Here is a 27,573-nt window from a genome sequence, read left to right as displayed (position 1 = left end):
GATGTTTCTGGCCAAATTTGGTTACATTTCATACAGAACTCTGTGACGAGTAGCGATTTAAAGGATTAAATTCTATTCCCCCTAAAGAAAAGCTGAAGTCCTCGGATGGGGTAGATTTTTTTTTTTACTGGAAAAGCCCTAACAGAAAATCATTGACAATTATTTATTGTGCAAACATTATCTGAATTAAAATTTCTGTTACTAGTAGTACACTTCAATAACTGTAATCATGAATCTATCAACCCAGCGGAAAAAAAGGAAAAAAGACAGAATTTCGGAACATGATTTTAATATCTATCAAATATTTGATTACATTAATCATTATATGTGTATGGAATGGCGCATCCTTAATAAATTATTACAGCATGCAACATCACAGACTGAATCATCAACAATAACAACTACAGTGTGATCAGAAGTACTTGTCTACTAGTATGTACAACTTTTACACCACACACAACTCAGAAGGACATGTCAAGTAGCTATCGTACAACTTTTACACCACACACAACTCAGAAGTCCATGTCAAGTAGCTATCGTACAACTTTTACACCACACACAACTCAGAAATATATGTGAAGTAGTTATCGTACAACTTTTACACCACACACAACTCAGAAGTACATATCAAGTAGCTATCATACAACTTTTACACCACACACAACTCAGAAGTACATGTCAAGTAGCTATCATACAACTTTTACACCACACACAACTCAGAAGTACATGTCAAGTAGCTATTGTACAACTTTTACACCACACACAACTCAGAAGTACATATCAAGTAGCTATTGTACAACTTTTACACCACACACAACTCAGAAGTACATGACAAGTAGCTATTGTACAACTTTTACACCTCACACAAATCACAATGTATCAGTTATGACATGACCCACAACTTTCTCACCACCCATATCAGAAACATAATATAAGACAGATTGGTAACTCTACAATTTTTGAAGATCGGCAGATCCATTTTATATGTACCTTCATGTTTCGGCACATATCTAGCATGTACACTACACACCATGCTACTAAAACATTACACACTCTCATCTTTACTACCAATCATTCCCATCCAGTCTCTGTAATTTAGCTGAATTATATACTAAAATATCTCTAATGCTGTCATACTGTAAAGAAGAGGAATGTGAATATTTTTTACTGTAGTTGAATTATTCAGAATCTAAAAAATTATGTAGAAAGAGCACCCTTTATTGCTTATATTGAACCTGTTTATATTAAATCTTAAGTTATTATGCAAAACGTTATCTCAATGATTTCTACAATTATCTTGTGTATACAAACCACTGTTATATCAATGAATATGGCATAAAGAAGTAAAACTAACAAATTGTTAATACAGTGTGCTAAATCTATAATTATAGTCTATTTCTATTATTACCGAGTGGTTAGGTGGCAAATTAATGAACTTGTTGTAAAATAGAAAAGTTTAAATACACAAAATTCACATTTGATTTATGCTTTATAAATGAACATACATATATACTTTTGAATAAATATCATGTTAAAGCATGAAATAAGAAAACACATTTGCTGACAATAACTGTATCAAGATATCACCCTGGTATAATGTAAACAAAAAATGCTTTTTCCGATACTATGTACTTTTCCTTTAAAAATATTTGAGTGTATAAAATTAGTGAAAGGTATTGTTATGATAGTATGAATACAGGCCCTGACGTCTAGCTTCTATCATTATGAATCCAGCTTAATTAAATCTTGGTCAACAAGGTGATTAGAACAATTAATTCTCAAACAGGTTTTAAACACACAAAGAGCACTTAAACATAATACACTATATAACATCACCAATCAACCACACAGACGATTGGCGTTTTCTTCATGGAAAATATTAGGAAAAAGAAATGCACCAAGTTACATCTATAATATGCTTCAGTAAGGGTTACAGTATTTTAATGGGAAATCTTCCTAATACCAATAAATTAACAATAAGTAAGTAGATCAGACTTAACAAGGTAGTCTTAACTTGGTAGTCATCGATCCACGGACCGATCAACAGTCAGGTCTGTTACAACACAAAGTCAGAGTTATCAGGAGGAATTGGGGTGGTGGAAATGTTACATACAATTTAATCATAAGATGATTGCAGCTTACTGTATACGTAGCTCTAAGTATATAAGATTAAAAGGGGAGGAGCTAGTATCTGGCTAAATATAATGCTTAACAATCGGAAGGAAGGGAAATAAAGGAGGAACTGTATCCTAACTTGCAGGATTAAAGTGAAGAGGGTTAATCTTACTGTAGAATCTATAGAGATACATGGTACATTTAAATGTATTGTTAGTCTAAAGAATAGGGGCAGATAAATAGAGGAAGCTGTGTCTCAACATACAGAAATACAGAGGGGGTGTTAAATCCTACTGTGGAATCTACAGAGAAACAAGGTACATTTCCATGATTAGTCTAAAGAATACAGGCGGATAAAAATAGAGGAAGCTGTACACACAGAAATACAGGAAGGGTAATCTTACTGTAGACACTAACCAGTAGGATACAGGGGCATTTATCTAGCTTATAGACACCAACTCCATTGATCTGAGATATTTATCATAGACAAATAAGGAGAACTAGAAATGCATTGACTTTATACACAGGAAACTTCAGCAGACAGGAAACAGGATCATTTAATTATATCAATTAAATAAATTAATTAAACAAATATAAATTGAGCTTTGCAAAGAATCACATCAAATTGGACGGCATTTTGTGTAAAATTAAATATAAAAGACAATCAAATAAATTAAATAATTATGTGTAATTGTACTAAAATTGTTTAAAACATTTACATAAAACAGTACACAACATAGCTGTAAACACATGTCAATCAAATTAAAACAGACAGTCGATTATCTCTCCAGTTAGATTCCGACCTTTATTTTATCATTCCCTTTGCGTAATTGTCCACAAATTAATCAGCTTATCCTGAGATGAATTAATGTTAGGATGGTATGTTAATGATTAAAATATCTATAGTTTAAGAATTAATTATTGCTGTAATTATGGTGACTAGAAGGGCGTTTTGAAGAGAAAGCAAATTACTGGGTTTCTAAAACCTCAATAGTTTGTTCTTCTCCTACAGTACTATAAATACACTTGAGGAGGAACACAACTCTTCAAGTAGTATTCATACATACACTTATTCTCACCAAACCAAGAATTTAATGAAGGACTAAAAATAAACAGCCACAATATACAATGTCATGTAGAAAGACCCAGGGGAAGGGAAATTCAATGTAAAAAGATTTTTTAGCTTTTCTGGAGAAGACGACAGATTAAATACATAAAAACAGATCTCTGTAATAATGTCCTGGTCACTAGTCAGCCCCTATACAGACTTATAATTAACAAAGTAAAAATAACATACTGGTACGTATACTCCATAATAAATGCAGACATCGCCTTGAGGAATACGAAAAAAAACCAACACTACTGGAATGATGAACATCATCACATTTATATATATCTTATTGATAATCTATTGTAGAAATATGTATAGGTGTAACAATCAATGAGGAATGTAATGAATGATAGAATGTAAAAAATAAATTATTTGCTAGATCAACTTTGTAACAACAAACAAAATAAACAAACTCTATGTGGCACCAGAGATATTGACACTTGTAGTATTACACAGGATAAATTGTCATGGTTATATTGACAACATGGCCATTCTGTGGTACCACACACTACACAACTATAAATCACCATCATCAACTACACATATCACTGAACGTAAAAATATCACTTTTTTACAATGAAACAGCTTAACGTTTGCTGTTATATAAACCAAATATAAAACTTTCATTACTCTGAGAGACATATCTTTGTTTCAGATTATAGTCGATCTGTAACATATATAACAACACCCAAAATCACGGAACAAACACACAATAACGAAATATATCTAACAGTTTATAAATACAATGAAGTTAAGACCACATCAGGTACATAACATGCGGTTTGTTCTCACAGCTAGGTGAATATTTCTGAGAAATACTTTCATTCAATCGATACGCAATGTGTTATCATGCTTAAGAAAGTCAAAATTTTGTCACATTTTCTAGTAAAAATAGTGAATATTTCAAAAATCCTCATAGCAATAAATATTATGAAAAATTGAACAATAACAAAAACAGATGCTGTTTGTAGACAATGACGTACAAATATCTACTTTAATATCTAGCACCTAAAATACATTGTCATCTTAAATGTTGTGTCATTAGGAGTAAAATTTGAAACTTTTTTAAGTGAATCAAATTCTGAACAAAGAAAAATAACACACTCAGAGAAAAACGAATCTAAAAAATCGCTAAAACATTTAACATTTCAAATGTTAACAATAGATTAAGTTTTTTAAAAGACTAAGGAGAATTTGAAAAAAAAATAAAAATAATGTACCATGACTTTGTATTTTGAAATAAAATACACGGTCATTGAATTTGGCGATGGTCTTCGATACCATTAGCTATGAATTCTGTAAATTAGGCACACAATTTTTTGATGATTAACAGTCAGATTGGTCTTCCAACAGATCAGATTTCTCTTTGAAATTCTTATGTAGTCTTTGATGGGCAACTAGACCTCTGTGTCTGCTAAGGTTCGATTTTCTGGCAGACTGCCGAGCAGACGAGATGTTCGGTATGTGTCAGAGGATCTGAGCGAACTGATTGGTTGATAAGAGACACTTTCACTACTGCCCCTGAGAGGTCCTAAGTCGAGAGGCGGCACAGGTCGCGGCAGCTCCTCAGCGGTACCTGCGTTTTTCCTCAGCAGGATCGGGGTTAGAGGAAGCTTCCTAAACCCGTCCGTATAGTCTAATGTTCCATCAGGATTCTGTTTTGCTGATGAGTTTAATGTGAAAAGCATGGTGGAATTTAAATCTGCTTGTTGTTTTTCTTCCTCTTCTCTTTTCTTTTTCTTTCTCCTTTTACTACTTTTCCGACTCCTCCCCTGACTGGGACTAGAGTCCCGAATGGCACTAGTTTGGTCTCCAGATTTTATCTGGAATGAATTTCTCACAGAGGAGTTGACACTACTGGACAATTTGGGGTCCACTTCTGTCAAACTCTCCGCCGAGTCTGAGTGGTACTCCGGTGGGGGCCCAGCACCGTTAACGGTTGTGAGTTGGGGTGGGGGTGGGGTGATTTTTACTGGGGAAGCTACAGGTAAGTCCACACTGGCCGTAAAACCTCTGGTTTTGTATAGTGATGGGTTATCTGTAATAAATCATCAGACAGCTTATGACATGTGTCACTGCTTTATGTATTGTGTGACGACAAACATTTATACCGTTACTGCTGTAACTGAATATTTTTGAAATACATATTTGGGTCCATAATTTACTTTAAATCTAAATAATTCTACAATAGCAAAAAATATATAATTGTCTTTTACATTATTACAAAAAAACAACAACAAAGAAAACAAAAAAATAAACATTGTCTAAGAATTATACTTACCTATAGTAGAAATCATTTCTGATTCTGATATTTCATAATTTGAATTCATTTTATAATTCTTTTTCTTCTTTCTCATTTTCTTTACTGTTGTTAATTCATCATTTGAGTGTATATTCAGTTCAGGAAGCCGGGCTTCTTTCTATCAACAAGAAATAAAACAAGCACTTTTACAGTCATATTTCAAAAAATAAATTTGTGACTTCACAAAGTAATATTTTTGTAGATGTTACTAATGATGATATATTTTATTTGGAGGCAAGCATTTGTCATTGTCTGTGCAAGGCATGAAATCCCAAGTGACATCATGATATGAACATGGCGTGCCACCAGGAAAATAACATGACATCCTTTGAGGAAGTTGTGACTAGACGACTGTCTCCACTGTAATGTGTTTAGCCACATTTTGACTTTGAATTCCTTCAGAATAAAGGTTCTTGTATTCTATGTAATTGAAAGGGTGGTCGTTGAGGGGGTCATTTACTGTTGAATAACAGCCTAAGAAAAACGGTTGTGTAAAAGGAATGGTCGTTTATGAGAGTGGTCTTATATAGAGGGACTACGGTATCTCCAATATGTTTTGATTTCAAAGAAAATATAATGAAAAGTTGAAAATGTCTAATTCACTAATTTCAAAAAATCTCCTGAACTAAGCAATGATTTAAGATCCTCCACCATTTATTCATTGGATACACAGTGACCTACATTGTTGTTTGTTTCCTTCTGATGTATCGGGCTGGACGATGGGGGTGGGGTCTCGCCTTCTGTACGCCGCCCATCCTCCTCAGACTTCTGGTGGTACAGACTGATTTCACTCTTCTCCTTGGTATCATTCCTGTAACATATCAGTCAACATGGAAACACAGATACTTGGGGAATACTATGATGTGTAAAGGTTAGTTCGGTGGGTCAAATATATTTAGGTTTGGATAAGGTTAGTTTGGGGTTACAGGTTCAAAGGTTATAAAAGTTTGAGATAGAGTACACAGCCACGTGAAATTTGTATGAGCTTGTAAAAAAAGATGTATGTGAATCATTTTTGGCTGTGTAGTCTAGCATGGTTAAAGAGGATAGGGTAGTCAACGTGAGAATGAAAATGAGATACCAGTACTTAACAGTTGATAGTGAGTTGATGGTAGTTAGTAATTGGTACAGTATTACTTTAGATATCAATTAAAATGTAGCATTTTAAGTCTATTTAAAATTGTATGTAGTATCCCCAAATTATTACCACTAAGTTTAAATGAAATGGACTTAGGACACCTTTAATAGAAAACAGTTGTTAGTATAGTTAGTAGAGGATAGTCAGTGAATCTGACTCTTAGAAATACTTACAATTTAGTTGGGGATGTAGAACTCATCATTCTTATACTTTGTCTTTGTTTACTGGGAACAACTTTGTTTATCTGAAATATATGTGATCATTGATTTGATAGAACACACTGCCATTTGTTATTGAAATAAGCATTTTATATAAGGATTTGAAGCTTTCACACAATACCAAATAATGAAGCCAATTGTTGATCTTTCTTGAATACTCAGCAAAGTTTTTCTTTATAAAGCCACGATCAATAATCTAAGTATGGAGGGGAGACAATTCATTTTATTTGTCACAAATCAACATTCTATGACATGTCCATTGAACAGGTTACCCTATTAACAAATATTAGTGAGATACAGACAGATTAAGACATTATCTATACCCTTAAGCAGACAGGTTAAGGCAGGGTTTAGTAGTGTTAGATTACATCTGACAGAAGGGAGATAACTCACTTTCTTTGTTTTCGTCTGGGTCTTGGGTACAGTTGATTTCTTATTGTCCTCACTCTCCCGTTGTTTTACTATATAGTCATAGGTACTTATGTGGTTGTACACTGGAACAATAACAGTTCACAAATAACTTAAAGATGAATACAGTATCGGTCTTTGTGCTGCTGAACACGATAATAACTAGGTAAATATTGATTACACTGAATGTAGCCATACAAAACGTACAACTATGTTAAAAGGGATTTATTATAATGTCTATTGTTTGTAAGTGGGTTTTCAAGAGGTTGTCATCTCTAGTGAAGTAATAGCATAAATTCAATACCAGCACCAGAGAGTATATGACACAGGAGCCAACAAACGTGAGGTAGGTCACCTATTATCCTGAACACAGGAGCCAATAAACAAACATGTATGCCACCTATTATCCTGAAGAGGGTAACATTAGAAACATACCTATTTTGAGGCAATCAAATTTTACAGCTAAATTGATCTTAAGTGTGTCAAGGCAATTATAAATATTTGCATGCGCCATAATTACTGTTTAATAGACATTTAAATATTGAGCACCATCCAATCCTATACTTACTGAGGTAGCAGTGGAACACAAAGAGGTGGAGTAACAGAGTGATGGCCACAAACAGTAGGATACAGGTGATGATAAGTACGGCGAGGAACCCGTCCCCCGACACCGGCAGATACATCATGTAAAACTCTGTTGACATAAACAGTAAGATACAGAAATGAGAAGTACTGCGAGGAACCCGTATCCCACCACTGGCAGATACATCATGTAAAACTCTGTTGATATAAACAGTAACATACAGAAATGAGAAGTACTGCGAGGAACCTGAATCCCGCCACTGGCAGATACATCAAGTAAAACTCTGCAAACATTTACAACAGTTTATACAACATACAGAAATTTTATTGAATTGAACATAACATTTTTTTTTCAAATGAACATATGCAATTTAATAGAACTGACTATAAACAAGTTTAACTACATGTAGCACACCCTCCCCCATCCCTGCAGAACCAATATAAATTCCACACATCTTTTTATTGCCATCAAGTTTCACTGAAATCCCCCAGTAGTTTAGGAGGAGTAGTCAGGTGATTATTGTATCTCTGTCAACAGATGGACAAGAATGTTGGGGATAGAAGGGGGTGTATAAAGATCAAATAGAGAAGAGCAGACATGCAGTCCCCTCTTCCCAAACCTTAAAGCTGGTAGGCAACTTTTATGTGGCAATACTATAAACCTTCTGAGGAAAGGAAAACACCTACCTGGTTCTGTTGTGACATTGTTTTTCACATCTGAAATGATAAAAAAAAATCTCTTTTCATTATCAATTGATAAATTGATGTCAGTACATATGCCTCAGTGGCAACTGATGTGGAACTTTGACAGAAAATACACAAAACATGGATTTCTGTGGTGGACATCATCAAAACAAGCCATAGAAATGTTTCCATTATTGGCAGTTAAGATCTATGATTGCAGCAGAAGTTATGTACCTATATATGGCTGTAGAACGTTTCCAGTCTCGGAGTCTGTGCTGTAGGCGACAATTTCCACCAGTGTCACGATGAGTATAAATAAGATACCGATGATGCCTGTGATAAGGACCTGTAGAAACCATCTGTAACCAAACGAACACATTATAATACTAATATCTCATAACTCGGCAGTGAACATTATCTGATTGATCTCAAAGTACATCAACAATGTCTAAACCTGCACTCGTAAATCAACATAAAACGGTAATTGTTATTCATAATTACTATACCCATTTTTATGAAATGTAGTTTTTGTGAATTTAGTAACAGAACAGTAATTTTTCTTTTTTTACCATCTTTGACAAACCAACTGCCCCAATTTCTGCTTTTACTGGTAACTCCTTCCCAGTAACGATACTTTTCACTTTTACTCCTTCCCAGTAACAGTACTTTTCACTTCTACTCATTTCAAGTACCAATACTTTTCACTTTTACTCATTTCAAGTACCAATACTTTTCACTTTTACTCATTTCAAGTACCAATACTTTTCACTTTTACTCCTTCCCAGTAACGATACTTTTCACTTTTACTCCTTCCCAGTAACGATACTTTTCACTTTTACTCCTTCCCAGTAACAATACTTTTCACTTTTACTCCTTCCCAGTAACGATACTTTTCACTTTTACTCCTTCCCAGAAACAATACTTTTCACTTTTACTCCTTCCCAGTAACGATACTTTTCACTTTTACTCCTTCCCAGTACCAATACTTTTCACTTTTACTCCTTCCCAGTAACAGTACTTTTCACTTTTACTCCTTCCCAGTAACGATACTTTTCACTTTTACTCCTTCCCAGTAACAGTACTTTTCACTTTTACTCCTTCCCAGTAACGATACTTTTCACTTTTACTCCTTCCCAGTAACGATACTTTTCACTTTTACTCCTTCCCAGTAACAGTACTTTTCACTTTTACCCCTTCCCAGTAACGATACTTTTCACTTTTACTCCTTCCCAGTAACGATACTTTTCACTTTTACTCCTTCCCAGTAACGATACTTTTCACTTTTACTCCTTCCCAGTAACGATACTTTTCACTTTTACTCCTTCCCAGAAACAATACTTTTCACTCTACCGTGGTATTTAGATGTTAGACGTACTTGTAGTTCCTGCCTCCCACACAGTTGTTGAGCCATTTACAGTGGTGGTCGAAATCCTTCACACACTTATTACAGGCACTGCAATGTTTTGACCGAGATCCCCTGAAAAATTCAAATGTGACATATTTATAAAATTATTCAATAACAAAAGATATAAAGAAATGTCAAATATTTTTAAAAGGTCAACATGTCACTTTTATTTACCCTAACTAAAAGAGTAGCAAAGAAAGTAGAGCCTAGCTAATATTAAATTGTAGTAAGCTATTTATAGTATGTACATTGTATATCATATATTTGCATGTAGAGTGCACACTCGCGTATAGTGCACAGGTACTTTTTCAGAGTCATTTTGAAAAAAAAAAGTACTTTGTTATGGTGAAACACCCTATATTTCTATGTTTTCTCTGATCGCCTATATCAGTGTATGTTGCAGCAAGATTCATGATAATTTTTTTTTATTTTTTTTGTAAAGTTGTAGGCCACAGTGACCTACTTTTGAATACTTGACATACTGCCTCTCTTAGGTGAATCTAAGGAGCTCTGATGACAGGATATGTATATAGAAGAGACAAAGATGATATGGAAGATGGTGGTCTGAATACAATAATATACCACCTGTGAGAGAACGATAACACATTATCATATCTACACTTACACATCAGCGTCACAGATGTAGCAGTGCATGTTCTCGATGACATGACGATGTTTGGCGTGTTATATCTCCATAACATAAAAAATATATTCAAGTTAATCCTTAAATATTGACAGGTTATATCTCGATATCCTTAGCAATAAAAGAAAAGGGGGAGGGGGGTGGGTGGAAGGAATTGTAGCTGGCCATGAGTCTTCGCTGGTTGACTATATGTCATGCCCTTCGTTTTCCAAGTTGTAAATGATATATTACACATTTTTGAATCAGCATTAAAGTCCTGTATTAAATCCGACTATCAATTCACAAATGTGTGCGTACTTTCAAAACGCCAGTTACAAGATCTCTACTGACGCCGAATGCTTCTAGAAGCCTTTTATTTGTCCTAAGAAAATGTGTGTAAAGAAAAAAGTGGAATGCGACAGAAAATGAGAGCTTCTAAGGTCTGGGTGCACCCCATGGCCAGATGCCTTCCTTTTTTGTTTCAATAAAAACATATCTTAACGATAATGTTATAAGATAGGCAAACGATGTTAAAAAATTAATGCACATGACAAAAGGCTCCCTATTAGAAAACAGGATGATAGCAATATAGACAAGACCACTAGCCTTCTTTTCTTTCATTGTCCAATACACGAATTATGAAGATTGTGTAAGTTAGGGAAAATGAATTATCTAATCTGACAGATAATGTATAAAAGTAAAAGCTTATATCGTTAAAAAAGTTCACATACACTTTCATTAGTCCTATAACAACCTTCAATAGGCGACCCCTAGCTGCAATTTTGTAGCTCAAAAGACTTTTAGACTGAAAATGGTGTCTTCTTTAGAGCTACAATTGTTCCCTATTACATCAAAACCTTCAAAAAAGTATGAAAAACTGTGCCCGAGTGATTTTCGGAGGCAGTGCTCTACTACGATACATAGGGACCAATTCGTACCCGGCCTAAAGGCATAGTAGGCCGGGTACGTATATTCGTTCTAGGCGGCCCCCAGACCCCCATCCTTTTCTTTGCTTCGTGCCTCTATGAATATATATTCAGATTTTAGGCAGTGCAATTCTGTAACTTTATACTCAAAATATGACATTAGACGTCAAAAATAATAAACGAACATTTTTACATGACTTCAATTATTTTTTGGAAAAAGTGTACATTTATTCGACGGCTTCTGGGGGCCTAGGCGGCCCCCAGACCCCCGCCCTTCTTCGCTTTATGTCCATATAAATATTAAGATTTTGATATTGTAATTCTGTAAGTAAAAAAAAATTAAATCAAAACTTCAAATAAAAAATATGACACTTGACACGAAAACCATAAATAAACATCCTTAAATGGCTTCAATTATTTTCTGGAAAATGTGTTCATGAAATCCTCAGAATGCAGGATTTTGCACCATTTATTCGAGAGCTTCTGGGGGCCTAGGCGGCCCCCAGACCCCTCGCCTGATTTGCTTTGTTCTACGCCCCCTCTAACCTCAAAACCTAAATCCGCCCCTGCTTACACATCAGCGTCACAGATGTAGCAGTGCATGTTCTCGATGACATGACGATGTTTGGCGCGGGTCAAATTCCTCACCGCCATTCTGTATCCTCAGCACAGCCGGGTCAGCAGGGTTGATACTACTGGCCACGATGTGGGTGAGGATATGACAGAGAAAGGCTAGTCCTGTCAGCTGTAGGGCGGTCAAGGACTGTTACAAAGGAAGTGACCAGCAGAAAGCACACTAATTGAAATGGTTGCCTAGTACCTCATCAAGTGAACCTGTTGTATAGTAGCCAGCGTAATATGATGAAACAGTTGCCTATTATAGGAACCATCAGATCTAAATAGATTAGTAATTGTACATGTGTACTTTTATTTAGACATGTACTTATATTAGTAGAACATAACTTCTTTCAATTTTCTTTGGTAGCAAACTCGTATGGCCTCATTAAACAAAACAGAGAAATGCAAAATCACTTGAACATATAATATTTGAAGTTTAGTCTAGATTAGAGACAGTCTAAATTCCTATGCAAAAAATTTACTGTTGAATTATATGTGGTTAAAGTATTATAGCAAATATAGTTGATTAACAGAGTTACAGCCTGGTAACCTTATCAACCATACATATACATTAACACATACCAGTAATCAGTACTAAAACACAGTTTACACTGTAATCTACTCTTGTTAACGGTATTATCGATAATTGTAACTTTATGCTCTACAAGACTTTAAACACAATGAAGTAATATATTGTACTATAAAGCCCTTATAAAACAGTTATAAGTCATATTTTACGCCTCATCGACTACAATTTTATGGACCAGTACCTTGTACCAGACCCGAGGTCTGTGTTCTATCACTCGACTGACATAACTACAGACTACTGTTACTGTGGTGAGGAAAGTTAACAGTGTGTTCTATCACTCGACTGACATAATTACAGACTACTGTTACTGTGGTGAGGAAAGTTAACAGTGTGTTCTATCACTCGACTGACATAACTACAGACTACTGTTACTGTGGTGAGGAAAGTTAACAGTGTGTTCTATCACTCGACTGACATAATTACAGACTACTGTTACTATGGTGAGGAAAGTTAACAGTGTGTTCTATCACTCGACTGACATAATTACAGACTACTGTTACTGTGGTGAGGAAAGTTAACAGTGTGTTCTATCACTCGACTGACATAATTACAGTCTACTGTTACTGTGGTGGGGAAAGTTAACAGTGTGTTCTATCACTCGACTGACATAATTACAGACTACTGTTACTGTGGTGAGGAAAGTTAACAGTGTGTTCTATCACTCGACTGACATAATTACAGACTACTGTTACTATGGTGGAGGAAAGTTAACAGTGTGTTCTATCACTCGACTGACATAATTACAGACTACTGTTAGTGGTGAGGAAAGTTAACAGTGTGTTCTATCACTCGACTGACATAACTACAGACTACTGTTACTGTGGTGAGGAAAGTTAACAGTGTGTTCTATCACTCGACTGACATAACTACAGACTACTGTTACTGTGGTGAGGAAAGTTAACAGTGTGTTCTATCACTCGACTGACATAATTACAGTCTACTGTTACTGTGGTGGGGAAAGTTAACAGTGTGTTCTATCACTCGACTGACATAATTACAGACTACTGTTACTGTGGTGAGGAAAGTTAACAGTGTGTTCTATCACTCAACTGACATAATTACAGACTACTGTTACTGTGGTGAGGAAAGTTAACAGTGTGTTCTATCACTCGACTGACATAACTACAGACTACTGTTACTGTGGTGAGGAAAGTTAACAGTGTGTTCTATCACTCGACTGACATAATTACAGTCTACTGTTACTGTGGTGGGGAAAGTTAACAGTGTGTTCTATCACTCGACTGACATAATTACAGACTACTGTTACTGTGGTGAGGAAAGTTAACAGTGTGTTCTATCACTCGACTGACATAATTACAGACTACTGTTACTGTGGTGAGGAAAGTTAACAGTGTGTTCTATCACTCGACTGACATAATTACAGACTACTGTTACTGTGGTGAGGAAAGTTAACAGTGTGTTCTATCACTCGACTGACATAATTACAGACTACTGTTACTGTGGTGAGGAAAGTTAACAGTGTGTTCTATCACTCGACTGACATAATTACAGACTACTGTTACTGTGGTGAGGAAAGTTAACAGTGTGTTCTATCACTCAACTGACATAATTACAGACTACTGTTACTGTGGTGGGGAAAGTTAACAGTGTGTTCTATCACTCGACTGACATAATTACAGACTACTGTTACTATGGTGAGGAAAGTTAACAGTGTGTTCTATCACTCGACTGACATAATTACAGACTACTGTTACTGTAGTGAGGAAAGTTAACAGTGTGTTCTATCACTCGACTGACATAATTACAGACTACTGTTACTGTGGTGGGGAAAGTTAACAGTGAGTTCTATCACTCGACTGACATAATTACAGACTACTGTTACTATGGTGAGGAAAGTTAACAGTGTGTTCTATCACTCGACTGACATAATTACAGACTACTGTTACTGTGGTGAGGAAAGTTAACAGTGTGTTCTATCACTCGACTGACATAATTACAGACTACTGTTACTGTGGTGAGGAAAGTTAACAGTGTGTTCTATCACTCGACTGACATAATTACAGACTACTGTTACTATGGTGAGGAAAGTTAACAGTGTGTTCTATCACTCGACTGACATAATTACAGACTACTGTTACTGTAGTGAGGAAAGTTAACAGTGTGTTCTATCACTCGACTGACATAATTACAGACTACTGTTACTGTGGTGAGGAAAGTTAACAGTGTGTTCTATCACTCGACTGACATAATTACAGTCTACTGTTACTGTGGTGGGGAAAGTTAACAGTGTGTTCTATCACTCGACTGACATAATTACAGTCTACTGTTACTGTGGTGAGGAAAGTTAACAGTGAGTTCTATCACTCGACTGACATAATTACAGACTACTGTTACTGTGGTGAGGAAAGTTAACAGTGTGTTCTATCACTCGACTGACATAATTACAGTCTACTGTTACTGTGGTGGGGAAAGTTAACAGTGAGTTCTATCACTCGACTGACATAATTACAGACTACTGTTACTGTGGTGAGGAAAGTTAACAGTGTGTTCTATCACTCGACTGACATAATTACAGTCTACTGTTACTGTGGTGGGGAAAGTTAACAGTGTGTTCTATCACTCAACTGACATAATTACAGACTACTGTTACTGTGGTGGGGAAAGTTAACAGTGAGTTCTATCACTCGACTGACATAATTACAGACTACTGTTACTGTGGTGAGGAAAGTTAACAGTGAGTTCTATCATTCGACTGACATAATTACAGACTACTGTTACTGTGGTGAGGAAAGTTAACAGTGTGTTCTATCACTCGACTGACATAATTACAGACTACTGTTACTGTGGTGAGGAAAGTTAACAGTGTGTTCTATCACTCGACTGACATAATTACAGACTACTGTTACTGTGGTGAGGAAAGTTAACAGTGTGTTCTATCACTCGACTGACATAATTACAGTCTACTGTTACTGTGGTGAGGAAAGTTAACAGTGTGTTCTATCACTCGACTGACATAATTACAGTCTACTGTTACTGTGGTGGGGAAAGTTAACAGTGTGTTCTATCACTCGACTGACATAATTACAGACTACTGTTAGTGGTGAGGAAAGTTAACAGTGTGTTCTATCACTCGACTGACATAATTACAGACTACTGTTACTGTGGTGAGGAAAGTTAACAGTGTGTTCTATCACTCGACTGACATAATTACAGACTACTGTTACTGTAGTGAGGAAAGTTAACAGTGTGTTCTATCACTCGACTGACATAATTACAGACTACTGTTACTGTGGTGGGGAAAGTTAACAGTGTGTTCTATCACTCGACTGACATAATTACAGTCTACTGTTACTGTGGTGAGGAAAGTTAACAGTGTGTTCTATCACTCGACTGACATAATTACAGACTACTGTTACTGTGGTGAGGAAAGTTAACAGTGTGTTCTATCACTCAACTGACATAATTACAGTCTACTGTTACTGTGGTGAGGAAAGTTAACAGTGTGTTCTATCACTCGACTGACATAATTACAGTCTACTGTTACTGTGGTGAGGAAAGTTAACAGTGTGTTCTATCACTCGACTGACATAATTACAGACTACTGTTACTGTGGTGAGGAAAGTTAACAGTGTGTTCTATCACTCGACTGACATAATTACAGACTACTGTTACTATGGTGAGGAAAGTTAACAGAACTGTAAACAAATCAATACAACAAGCTTTTCTTAAAACTGATTAGATCAGCTAACGACATTGCACCATTACTTTGTATCACACAACAGATTTAAGCTAAACTACCAAACTACCTCACGACACGATTTGATCTACAACTTTCCTTCAGTACTATAACCAAGAATCGAGCTACATTATTTTCAACTTCCTTGGACAAAATAATTCCAAGAAATCTCAAACAATGTGATACCATTACAAGCAGATTCAAGCTACATGTACATGTATATCAATACAACTGTACTAGAAATATATTACTCTCGGAGATTAAACCACACCATTACCAGTACCTCAATACGAGGTACCAGAGTTTTATAACTACATTACTGTACTTCTCATAGGCTTAAAAATGTGAAAATTTTGCTTTCAAGTATGACTATGATTTGAAGTTTTTCTTCTCATTCTGTAATAATGGCAATGTCAAGTACATATTATTAAGTCATTAAAATCACAAGATTTAATTACTGCAGGAAATGGCATTTGCCATGCAAGGTAACATGTAACCACAACAAAAATAAATTTGCCTTTTTATTCCCAGATCATAAATATTAAATTGATAACATGAAGATTCATATTTAAATGTATAATAATTTCCATAATATTGAACATAGAAAAACAGCTTGTAATAAGGATACAACATAGGCTGCGATCCTCCAGTCCTCGGGTAGAGCTGGCACAAAGGTGGTGAAGTAGAAAAATGCAAAGTAGATAACAGCGAACCAGGCGGTACACTGTAGAGGATGGGGAGGCAGGGTCCAGCCATTGATCCGAGCCCGGGGTCGGGGCCGTCGCAACCTCTGGGGTGGGGGCATTCTTCTACATTACCACCTAAAATCAGAACAATAAATGGCTACATTACAAAGTATACAAAGGAATCAAGTCAACTGCCAAGTAAATAACTGTACAATAAACACAATATACAGCAATATGTAACACGCAGTGAAAGTCCTGCAGATGTTGAAAATAACATGACAACATGTTATAGTAATACTAATCAGCCAACACATACAGTGACAAATGTAGTATAAACATAAGATGTGCATAATACAGAAATCATTCACAGACATAACATCCACAATTAGGTTTACTTCAGGCTCTATCTCCCAAGCCAAAGAAGCATGTCCTGTGAGCTGACTAGCAGAGACTATATTTATCTCATTTACCCCTGAACATACAATTGAACTCTACTAGATCTGAGCTTGGAACAGTTCATCACAGAATTAAAGGGTAAGTGAATTGACACTATATATATGTACATGGCATGACCGGCCACATCAGCTGAGTGCGACAGGACCATAATTGCATGGCACACAGTATATGGTCAGGATGCTGAGGCTGAACCCATTCTTAGACATATACATTATATATGGTCATACACTTGACTTTCATAGATCTATGGCTTAACACTTACATGGTGTGCTTTAAAAACTCATTAACCTCGATTGAAAATAGATTAATGTACAAATAACGTAATTATTTGGGTCAAGAACATCTTCTATTAATGGTTTACACAAGATTCTCCACACTTCAACGGCCCTAATCAAGTCAGTAGTCAGGGATTCACCACTAACATTGATTTTAGGAAGAAATGAAAGCAAACATGAAGTTAAAAGTGGAAATGTAAAGAATAATGTCTAATCAATATTCTCATCTCTTTAGTTAATGAGTCCTAAACAATTCATTAAATCACAACATCTAACAAGTGGCCATGTTACATGTAATATATAATCAGTAGCCATACAAACAGGACTTGTAATAAACCAGTGTACCATTAATGCCAAAAACTAAATTCTGGTTTTGTCTGTTCATAAACGACACTGACTAAGCTCTCCAGTTAAAAGACAACATTTTCTTCCGAGACCTAATGGCATCCATTCACTGTTAACGGTGATGGATCATGCATTAGTGGCTGTGTATTATTATATCTGGGAATAGAAAAGATTATTTATTGAATGCACTAGGCTTGGTTTTCAAAATGTTTGGTAAAAGAAACAAGAGATCCCAGAGGGATCTTGGCGCCCACCAAAGAATGATTTTTGTCTGACAATGGAAACAGGGATCTTTTCCCTGTTTTTAAAACTTTTTAAAACATACCACATATAAAATTCGAGACAGATCATTTCAGTACAGGGGCCGCAGTGGCCGAGTGGTTAAGATGTACCGACATATTACCAAATGCCCTCCACCTCTGGGTTGCGAGTTCGAATCCCATGTGGGGCAGTTGCCAGGTACTGGCCGCTGGTCGGGTCTTTCTCCGGGTACTCTGGCTTTCCTCCACCAATCAACCTGGCACATCCTTAAATGACCATGGCTGTTAATAGGACATTAAACTAATCAAACCAAAAATCAAACATTTCAGTACTTTCTGAGAAAAAGCCAGTTGGCCATCTTGTTGACCGATCAGTCCCAAAATGCAATATGCACAACTAGGGCCCTTGGGGAACTTACATGTGAAATTTGAGACAGATCTCTTCAGCCCTTTTTGAGAAATAGCGGTATCAAGAAATGTTAACGGACCAAAGGACAGATGGACCACGGACGAGAAGCAATTTGAATAGCCCACCATCTGTCGTCCAAAAAGTATATCTTTCTCATGAAACCAAGGTTTAAGTGTCAAATTTTGTTCTGCATATAGCAGTGAAGAATGCAAACCTATACAATGGAAAGTAAAACACAAACACAAGTTAGACACATTTTTCAATGGGGATGACCAAAATTTTGAGAACCCTATATACGATAATTCTTTGTACAAGGACTCATCAAAATTTGAAAGTTAGTGTTCTCGACTCACCTTGAAAAATCCTAAATAGATTGCTGATTAAACCTTGACAATAACATTTAACCATATCCATACAACTAATACCACAGTACTTACAATATAGTGTAGTAACATTAGGTTTTATCACCAGGTGTAAGTTAACATACTTTAATCTACCTAAGAAATACATTCCTTAACTTCCAGGTGTACTTGATAAAAAGATGCGTTAAATGCTTACCACGTCGTCACCATAACTTTCAACTCTAATATACATGTTTTAAAGTACAAGCATACATTTTTTTTCTTTTACAAACACCTGTATGTCTAAAAACAACAGATTGATTTTAGTTTTTAGACATACCTTACTAGACTGGTATATTCGTACAGGGCCTGTTATGTCTACAGTACTACACGAGTCACCCTTCCTTACCTGGTATATACAGGTACAGGGCCTGTTGTGTCTACAGTACTACATGAGTCACCTTTCCTTACCTGGTATATACAGGTACAGGGCCTGTTGTGTCTACAGCACTGCACGGGTCACCCTTCCTTACCTGCTATATACAGGTACAGGGCCTGTTGTGTCTACAGTACTACATGAGTCACCCTTCCTTACCTGGTATATACAGGTACAGGGCCTGTTGTGTCTACAGCACTGCACGGGTCACCCTTCCTTACCTGCTATATACAGGTACAGGGCCTGTTGTGTCTACTGTACTACACGAGTCACCATTCCTTACCTGGTATATACAGATACAGGGCCTGTTGTGTCTACAGTACTACACGAGTCACCATTCCTTACCTGGTATATACAGGTACAGGGCCTGTTGTGTCTACAGTACTACACGAGTCACCCTTCCTTACCTGGTATATACAGGTACAGGGCCTGTTGTGTCTACAGTACTACAAGAGTCACCATTCCTTACCCGGTATATACAGGTACAGGGCCTGTTGTGTCTACAGTACTACACCAGTCACCCTTCCTTACCTGGTATATACAGGTACAGGGCCTGTGTTGTCTACAGTAATACACGAGTCACCCTTCCTTACCTGGTATATACAGGTACAGGGCCTGTTGTATCTACAGTACTACACAAGTCATCATTCCTTACCTGGTATATACAGGTACAGGGCCTGTTGTGTCTACAGTACTACACGAGTCACCATTCCTTACCTGGTATATACAGGTACAGGGCCTGTTGTGTCTACAGTACTACACGAGTCACCATTCCTTACCTGGTATATACAGGTACAGGGCCTGTTGTGTCTACAGTACTACATGTGTCACCATTCCTTACCTGGTATATACAGGTACAGGGACTGTTGTGTCTACAGTACTACACCAGTCACCCTTCCTTACCTGGTATATACAGGTACAGGGCCTGTTGTGTCTACAGTACTTCACGAGTCACCATTCCTTACCTGGTATATACAGATACAGGGCCTGTTGTGTCTACAGTACTACACAAGTCACCCTTCCTTACCTGGTATATACAGGTACAGGGCCTGTTGTGTCTACAGTACTACACGAGTCACCATTTCTTACCCGGTATATACAGGTACAGGGCCTGTTGTGTCTACAGTACTACACAAGTCACCCTTCCTTACCTGGTATATACAGGTACAGGGCCTGTTGTGTCTACATTACTACACGAGTCACCATTCCTTACCCGGTATATACAGGTACAGGGCCTGTTGTGTCTACAGTACTACACAAGTCACCATTCCATACCTGGTATATACAGGTACAGGGCCTGTTGTGTCTACAGTACTACACAAAGTCATCCTTCCTTACCTGGTATATACAGGTACAGGGCCTGTTGTGTCTACAGTACTACACGAGTCACCCTTCCTTACCTGGTATATACAGGTACAGGGCCTGTTGTGTCTACAGTACTACACGAGTCACCATTCCTTACCTGGTATATACAGGTACAGGGCCTGTTGTGTCTACAGTACTACACGAGTCACCATTCCTTACCTGGTATATACAGGTAAAGGGCCTGTTGTGTCTACAGTACTACACCAGTCACCCTTCCTTACCTGGTATATACAGGTACAGGGCCTGTTGTGTCTACAGTACTACACGAGTCACCATTCCTTACCTGGTATATACAGGTACAGGGCCTGTTGTGTCTACAGTACTACACAAGTCACCCTTCCTTACCTGGTATATACAGGTACAGGGCCTGTTGTGTCTACAGCACTACACGAGTCACCATTCCTTACCCAGTATATACAGGTACAGGGCCTGTTGTGTCTACAGTACTACACGAGTCACCATTCCTTACCTGGTATATACAGGTACAGGGCCTGTTGTGTCTACAGTACTACACGAGTCACCATTCCTTACCCGGTATATACAGGTACAGGGCCTGTTGTGTCTACAGTACTACACCAGTCACCCTTCCTTACCTGGTATATACAGGTACAGGGCCTGTTGTGTCTACAGTACTACACGAGTCACCATTCCTTACCTGGTATATACAGGTACAGGGCCTGTTGTGTCTACAGTACTACATGAGTCACCATTCCTTACCTGATATATACAGGAACAGGGCCTGTTGTGTCTACAGTACTACATGAGTCACCATTCCTTACCTGATATATACAGGTACAGGGCCTGTTGTGTCTACAGTACTACACGAGTCACCATTCCTTACCTGGTATATACAGGTACAGGGCCTGTTGTGCCTACAGTACTACACGAGTCACCCTTCCTTACCTGGTATATACAGGTACAGGGCCTGTTGTGCCTACAGTACTACACGAGTCACCCTTCCTTACCTGGTATATACAGGTACAGGGCCTGTTGTGTCTACAGTACTACACGAGTCACCCTTCCTTACCTGGTATAAACAGGTACAGGGCCTGTTGTGCCTACAGTACTAAACGAGTCACCCTTCCTTACCTGGTACAGGTACAGGGCTTGTTGTGTCTACAGTACTACACGAGTCACCATTTCTTACCTGGTATATACAGGTACAGGGCCTGTTGTGCCTACAGTACTACACGAGTCACCCTTCCTTACCTGGTATATACAGGTACAGGGCCTGTTGTGTCTACAATACTACACAATTGTATACTGGGACATCTCTCCTGAAAAGTCTTTTGTCTTGTGACTATTGATTCTACAACTGTATATTTTTATCACTTCCCAGACAATCAATATATGTTCCACTTTTACCAGCAATACATCAGGCCTCAGTGTCAATGTGTGGCAGCAATGCCCCAGCGGTCTCACACAACTGTTTCAAAGCGAGCTATCTAAGTGGGCAGCACTCGTTTGGGTTAGTGATTGTATTGAATTGGGGCATGTTGTGGAACAGAACTGCAGAATGCATGCAGAACACTTCATTCCTCCTGATCAATATCCATTAAGAGTATGATAAATCTTTTCTAAACAGAATAGCTTCTTATTTGTTTCCATTAGGTTACTCTCTTGTGTAAAAAGGCTATTGATAAAGCATGTCTCAAAGTTTGGCTCCAAATTTCTATTTTAATCAGAATATGTAATCTTTTTTAAAACGAGATTATCTGAGATGTTTGAACATCACAGTCAAATCTCTATAAACCATAGCCAGCATGGTAATACTGAATAGGAAAACTTGGATTTATAAAGAAAATTTGACTTGACTTGTTTAAATAATGAATATATATACAAAAGATTCAGAAGCAGGGTTAATTTATAATGAACCCGTTTACAACAAATTCATGGCTTTAACATAAGTTTTTTTGCTCCATCAATATTAGTATATGTTTGTAATATAATGCCTATGCTTAAAATGAAGCAATTTTGTTGGTCCCCAGCAGTTTGTTATAACCATGTTTTACTGTATATAGTGTATATAGTGAAAATTTTGGTAACAACCAAATGAAAAATTATAACCTAATTTTGATTGGCTTTGAGTTAAATGAATTTTAGAAAGCAATTACACAATAGTCATAGGTTTATTGACTCTTATCACCAGAGTTATGCTTCAGAATGAAATTGAATTACAGACCGAGAGTTGCAAACCCATTGGTTAAATTTCAAATATTGCTTAGGTAAGTACAATTAATTTTGACTCCATTTTGATATTATAGAACTCTGAAGCAACTCTTTACATATATACAGAAATTATAAGCCTCTGAAGTAAAACCGATCTATGAATTTATAAACCAGGTCATTTTAACACTTGTGATCAATTAATATTAGATACTGCCGTCTCCAAATATTTGAACCCTCTTCACCACAGTGTGCACATTAATTTCTTACAGAAGACAAAAACTAAATGTAGGCCTTATTACTTAAAACATTGTAAATTTGTTAATTTAAATTGGTAAGATTTGTAACATGAGCAGAAATATATATTGTATAGTATGCATCATGGTCACCAGCAACTGACCTGTCCCAGAAATGTAATAAATTCATAGATTTATCACTTTAAGTTGAACAGCTGAGAAAACATGCAATGACCAAACTAGATCCAGAACCTAAACTAATTTGACAAATTCAAGTCCCCACCACATGTGCTATAAAGTTGTATTTTCATTCCGGAGATGAACTGATACACCAGTACAGAGTAATAAAGAGAGCCAGAGCCTGTTGAGTCAAAGCTAAGGTCAAAATATAGGTGAGTGACTTGGTTTTGGTACATGACAAATCACTACATCTAGTTAGACCAATATACTAAGTAAACTGTTGTATATCATAAAAGATAGAACGGTGTAAAAACTTTTTCTTAAACAGAGGTTAAAGGTCAAAATATAGGTCACAATCACCTGGGCGGTTTTCGATTATGCGGTTTGACTGGATGGACCTAGTTGTTCGTTTATGAATTAAAGACGGACTTGGTGATTTTATATTGTTTTCAGTCGAGCCTGACAAAGCCCTCACAGGCTTGTAAGTAAAACTGCAAGTCCGTCAGGATTCATACTTGAAATAAAGACTTTCACAAACGGTCCAACTGGTTGTTCCGAATAAACTAAAACGGCCCTGGTTTTGTTACACAACAGTCATCACTGTCACCTAGCTATGTGGACCTACTTAACATTACATTAATGTGGAGTTACAAGGTCTTATAGTACAGAGTCAGGATAAGCTTTCTCTTTTCAAAGTAAAGTCAGTGATCTTTCTTCTTCTTTATACATATATGTCTCCCAGGCCATCAATTGTGGCGATTATTTACTGTGAAACATTACTTTTTTTGTTATATTTTTGATGAAGTTTGAAAAATAGAAAGAAGATAAAAAGAATAATTCATATTGCCAGGTTTTGTTTGTTGTAAAAGGTTCAAGAACTGTGTATGTTGAAGTATTTGAGTTTTGTGCTTTAAACTGCTGCGAACAGAAAAGAGATTACAATTGTATGAATGTATGTGGAAAGAAACTTAAGAAAGAGTATTTGTATGTGTCTTTGTAGCAGATACGTATCGGTATGTGTATGGGTGTGATATTGTTTATGTGTATATGTAACGAAGCGGTATGATTGGTTCCATTTCATCTTTTCGTTCATCTTCAGGAAATTATCAATTATTTAAACCGAGACTTTAGCGGGCACAAGATCACAGGAAAGCTGGGATTACTCAGTAAACCATCAGGCCTTGATAGGTAAGGATTGAGTTTTGAATCTTAAGTGATTTATTTATAACTGACATCCATCCTTTCCCTAATTTGCTGCTATCTTGTAGTATGAGTATGGGAATACATCCACATTACTGTACGTGTAATTTTCGCTGCCAGTCGATATGTTTGCTACATTTTTTGGTTTGAAATACTTTACAATATTGGACTCGGCATGTCTCGCTTTTAGACGGGTTTCAAAGTGTGAGCCTCCTGTGTTGAGTTTTGGGTTTAATCGTTAAGGAGATTATACAAGAATCTCTGCTGGAGAAGAGTTTTGTGAAACTGAAGGTTGAACTGTCAATAAACAGCCTGGTATTTAGTGCCACTTTCTTGGTTAAACCTTGTTGAATAATTTTTGTATTAAGATTTGATAGCAGCAATACTGTCCATGCTTTATTAGACCTCACTGAGCCACACATGTCAGTTTTGACATTGTTGAAAATATACTTGTTCATTGTTAATAAATAGTGAAATATATTAGATATTGTCCATTATTCATTCTCACCGTTGTCAGTATAATATGACCAGGTGGGGTCTGTTGGTTGGTGTCCTCAGCAGCATGCTTTAGTGATATAGCACTATAAAAAGGGCAACAGTTCCACTATACAAGAAGACACAACACGAACATGCTGTAGTCTCCCAAAACATGCACCTCGCACTTCACACACGCTAAACACTGCATACATGGGAGGCCGTCTAAGTTTCTGCTGGACTGTGCACATTCAAATGTGTATAATTTTGTTGAATTTGTTTTGTTTTTGGTTACTCCAACAATGTTAGAGGTATAGCACTACGAGACACTTTTGGAACATTACGTCGTGTCTAACCTCTAAGTTCCGATGGGCCATTTACCCGATGCTGAGGATAACATTTTCAAAGTTTGGATTGTGACAATATAAAAGGTTTAAATCATATTTAAATCGTCATCAATGTCAAATACCTACCTCTTTTTGGTAAGTTTTTCATAAATCAACAAGTATTTTGACAAAATCAGCCATAAAATCCATCTAAAACAAATATTTACATCTCCTAACGTAAACTTTCATGACCCAGATAAAACTTCATGATGAAAGCGATCCGGCCGTTAAATAGAAAAAAACGAATTGCAAAGTCCCCAAAACGCTTGATCTGCCTTTACTTTTACTTGTATTCTGCCCGCTTGAATTCAGGTTCCGTTTTTTGTTGTAACCAGCCACCATATTTAAAACTAGGTCAAAATGTTACGGAAAGGATTCATCATATCTCATCCACTAAAATACTATTTCATGAGGCCTCAAGTTATGTTTTTACGAGATCAATGAGATAAATAATACCTAAACTGTAAGTACACAAAGATGTTTTCTCTGTTAGAGCTATAAATATGGATATAATTGCATTTTTCCTTCCGCTTTCATTCGACGTCGGAAGCTGCATCAAAGAAATAGGCCTTCAGAAATGAGAGTCGACAGTCAGCAAAGTAACGTCCGATAAAAAAAACCCGGCTGACCAGTCGACTCTCATGTTATGGGAGTAGTTCTTGGTGTGATGCTTATGTTGTTACATTTGTCTGGGTGGAATGACATAAGCTAGTCATGCGCATAATGTGCTGGTGCATGTAGATCTTTGCTGTAACTGTAGTGCATCTTCACATAATGCATTTCTTTTGAAACGTGACACACTGTGAGTGTCTCACCTAGGTGGAGTCCATGTAAGACTTTCAATAAACTCAATATTACAGGAAATAGAGCCAGATTGAACCGACAACGCAAATCTAAGCTTACTGTATGCATTAAGCGTTAAGCTAGAAGGCAACCGTATCACAATGTACAATTAAAACCTTCTACACACTACTCCCCCCTTTCAAACGTGTTTGCCCCAAAACACAGATCAAGTCAGGTTCTGTTTCCAACTAAGCCTTTCAATCTTGTATATACATAGTTTTCGCTTGGAGTGGTCTACAGCACCAAATGCAACAGGGCGAGAGTAGTGTGCTGCAAGCCGACTCGAACCTGCGACCCTGGACTTACTGGTCCGTCACTCTACCAGTCCAGACTGAACTCAAGGGAAATTCCCTAGCACAAAGCTAGAAGGCGACTGTATCACTTTGTACAATTAAAACCTGCTACACAGTAAGCTTTGAAAAATAAATTTATTGAAAAGCTGGTCTATGGTCTCTCGACTGTGAGAGACTCATAATTGCAGTGTCTGAGTGTTGTAATACCCGTTTTACTTGAATATTGAATATATAGAGTTGGCCTGGAATATCTATACGTACCGGTAACATAAATTTTAATTTGTCCCTTAAATTCCTCCACTCCAATGAAGATGCATAATGTACACACGTGATTGAGTTGGCTTGACAGATTATTCTAGATATACTCAATAAATAATCGATTTGGTAAAATTCATACCATACCTTTCTCCATATAGGCCTAGCATGCAAAGATCACCGTTATATTTATATCAGACTCCGATGTCTGTAGTTGACTTGTTTATGTTGACATTCGACAATCCTAACGCTTTTTATAATTCATCAACATATGATTATCAATAAGATTGCATGGCCTATAGATTTAAATTTGTAAAAGACGAAATACGTACCTCAAATGTCCAAATAAACGAGGAAATTTTGCAGTACAATCTCATGTGACAGCTACCGCTTCATTTATCCTCCATTTTGAATCCAAGGTGATAATGTCAACTAAAAAATTACTACGCACAGTTCCAATCGATTTTCATAATTTCAACAATAAATTTAAAAAAACAGCAGAAAAATCAGTAGATGATAATAATATGTTAATATTTATTTGATATGACCCTT

General features: G+C 36.9%; 1 protein-coding gene across 1 annotated transcript; it reads right to left on the bottom strand.

Annotated features, from left to right (window-relative positions):
* Positions 1 to 272: 272 nt before the first annotated feature.
* On the bottom strand, positions 273 to 27,464 carry LOC138315725 (palmitoyltransferase ZDHHC1-like). The gene is given in 13 exon segments (XM_069256965.1): positions 273 to 5,264; positions 5,508 to 5,646; positions 6,210 to 6,339; positions 6,840 to 6,910; positions 7,278 to 7,378; positions 7,861 to 7,986; positions 8,562 to 8,591; positions 8,793 to 8,917; positions 9,934 to 10,035; positions 12,086 to 12,144; positions 12,146 to 12,256; positions 17,044 to 17,236; positions 27,354 to 27,464. Coding segments are annotated over 12 exon segments (1,812 nt in total). The 5' UTR covers positions 17,221 to 17,236; positions 27,354 to 27,464; the 3' UTR covers positions 273 to 4,623.
* Positions 27,465 to 27,573: the final 109 nt, after the last annotated feature.

Source organism: Argopecten irradians, chromosome 2 (assembly GCF_041381155.1).
Source record: "Argopecten irradians isolate NY chromosome 2, Ai_NY, whole genome shotgun sequence".
Lineage (NCBI taxonomy): Eukaryota > Metazoa > Mollusca > Bivalvia > Pectinida > Pectinidae > Argopecten > Argopecten irradians.
Note: the sequence above shows the minus strand (reverse complement) of the source record. Positions and strands in the feature narration are given on the sequence as shown.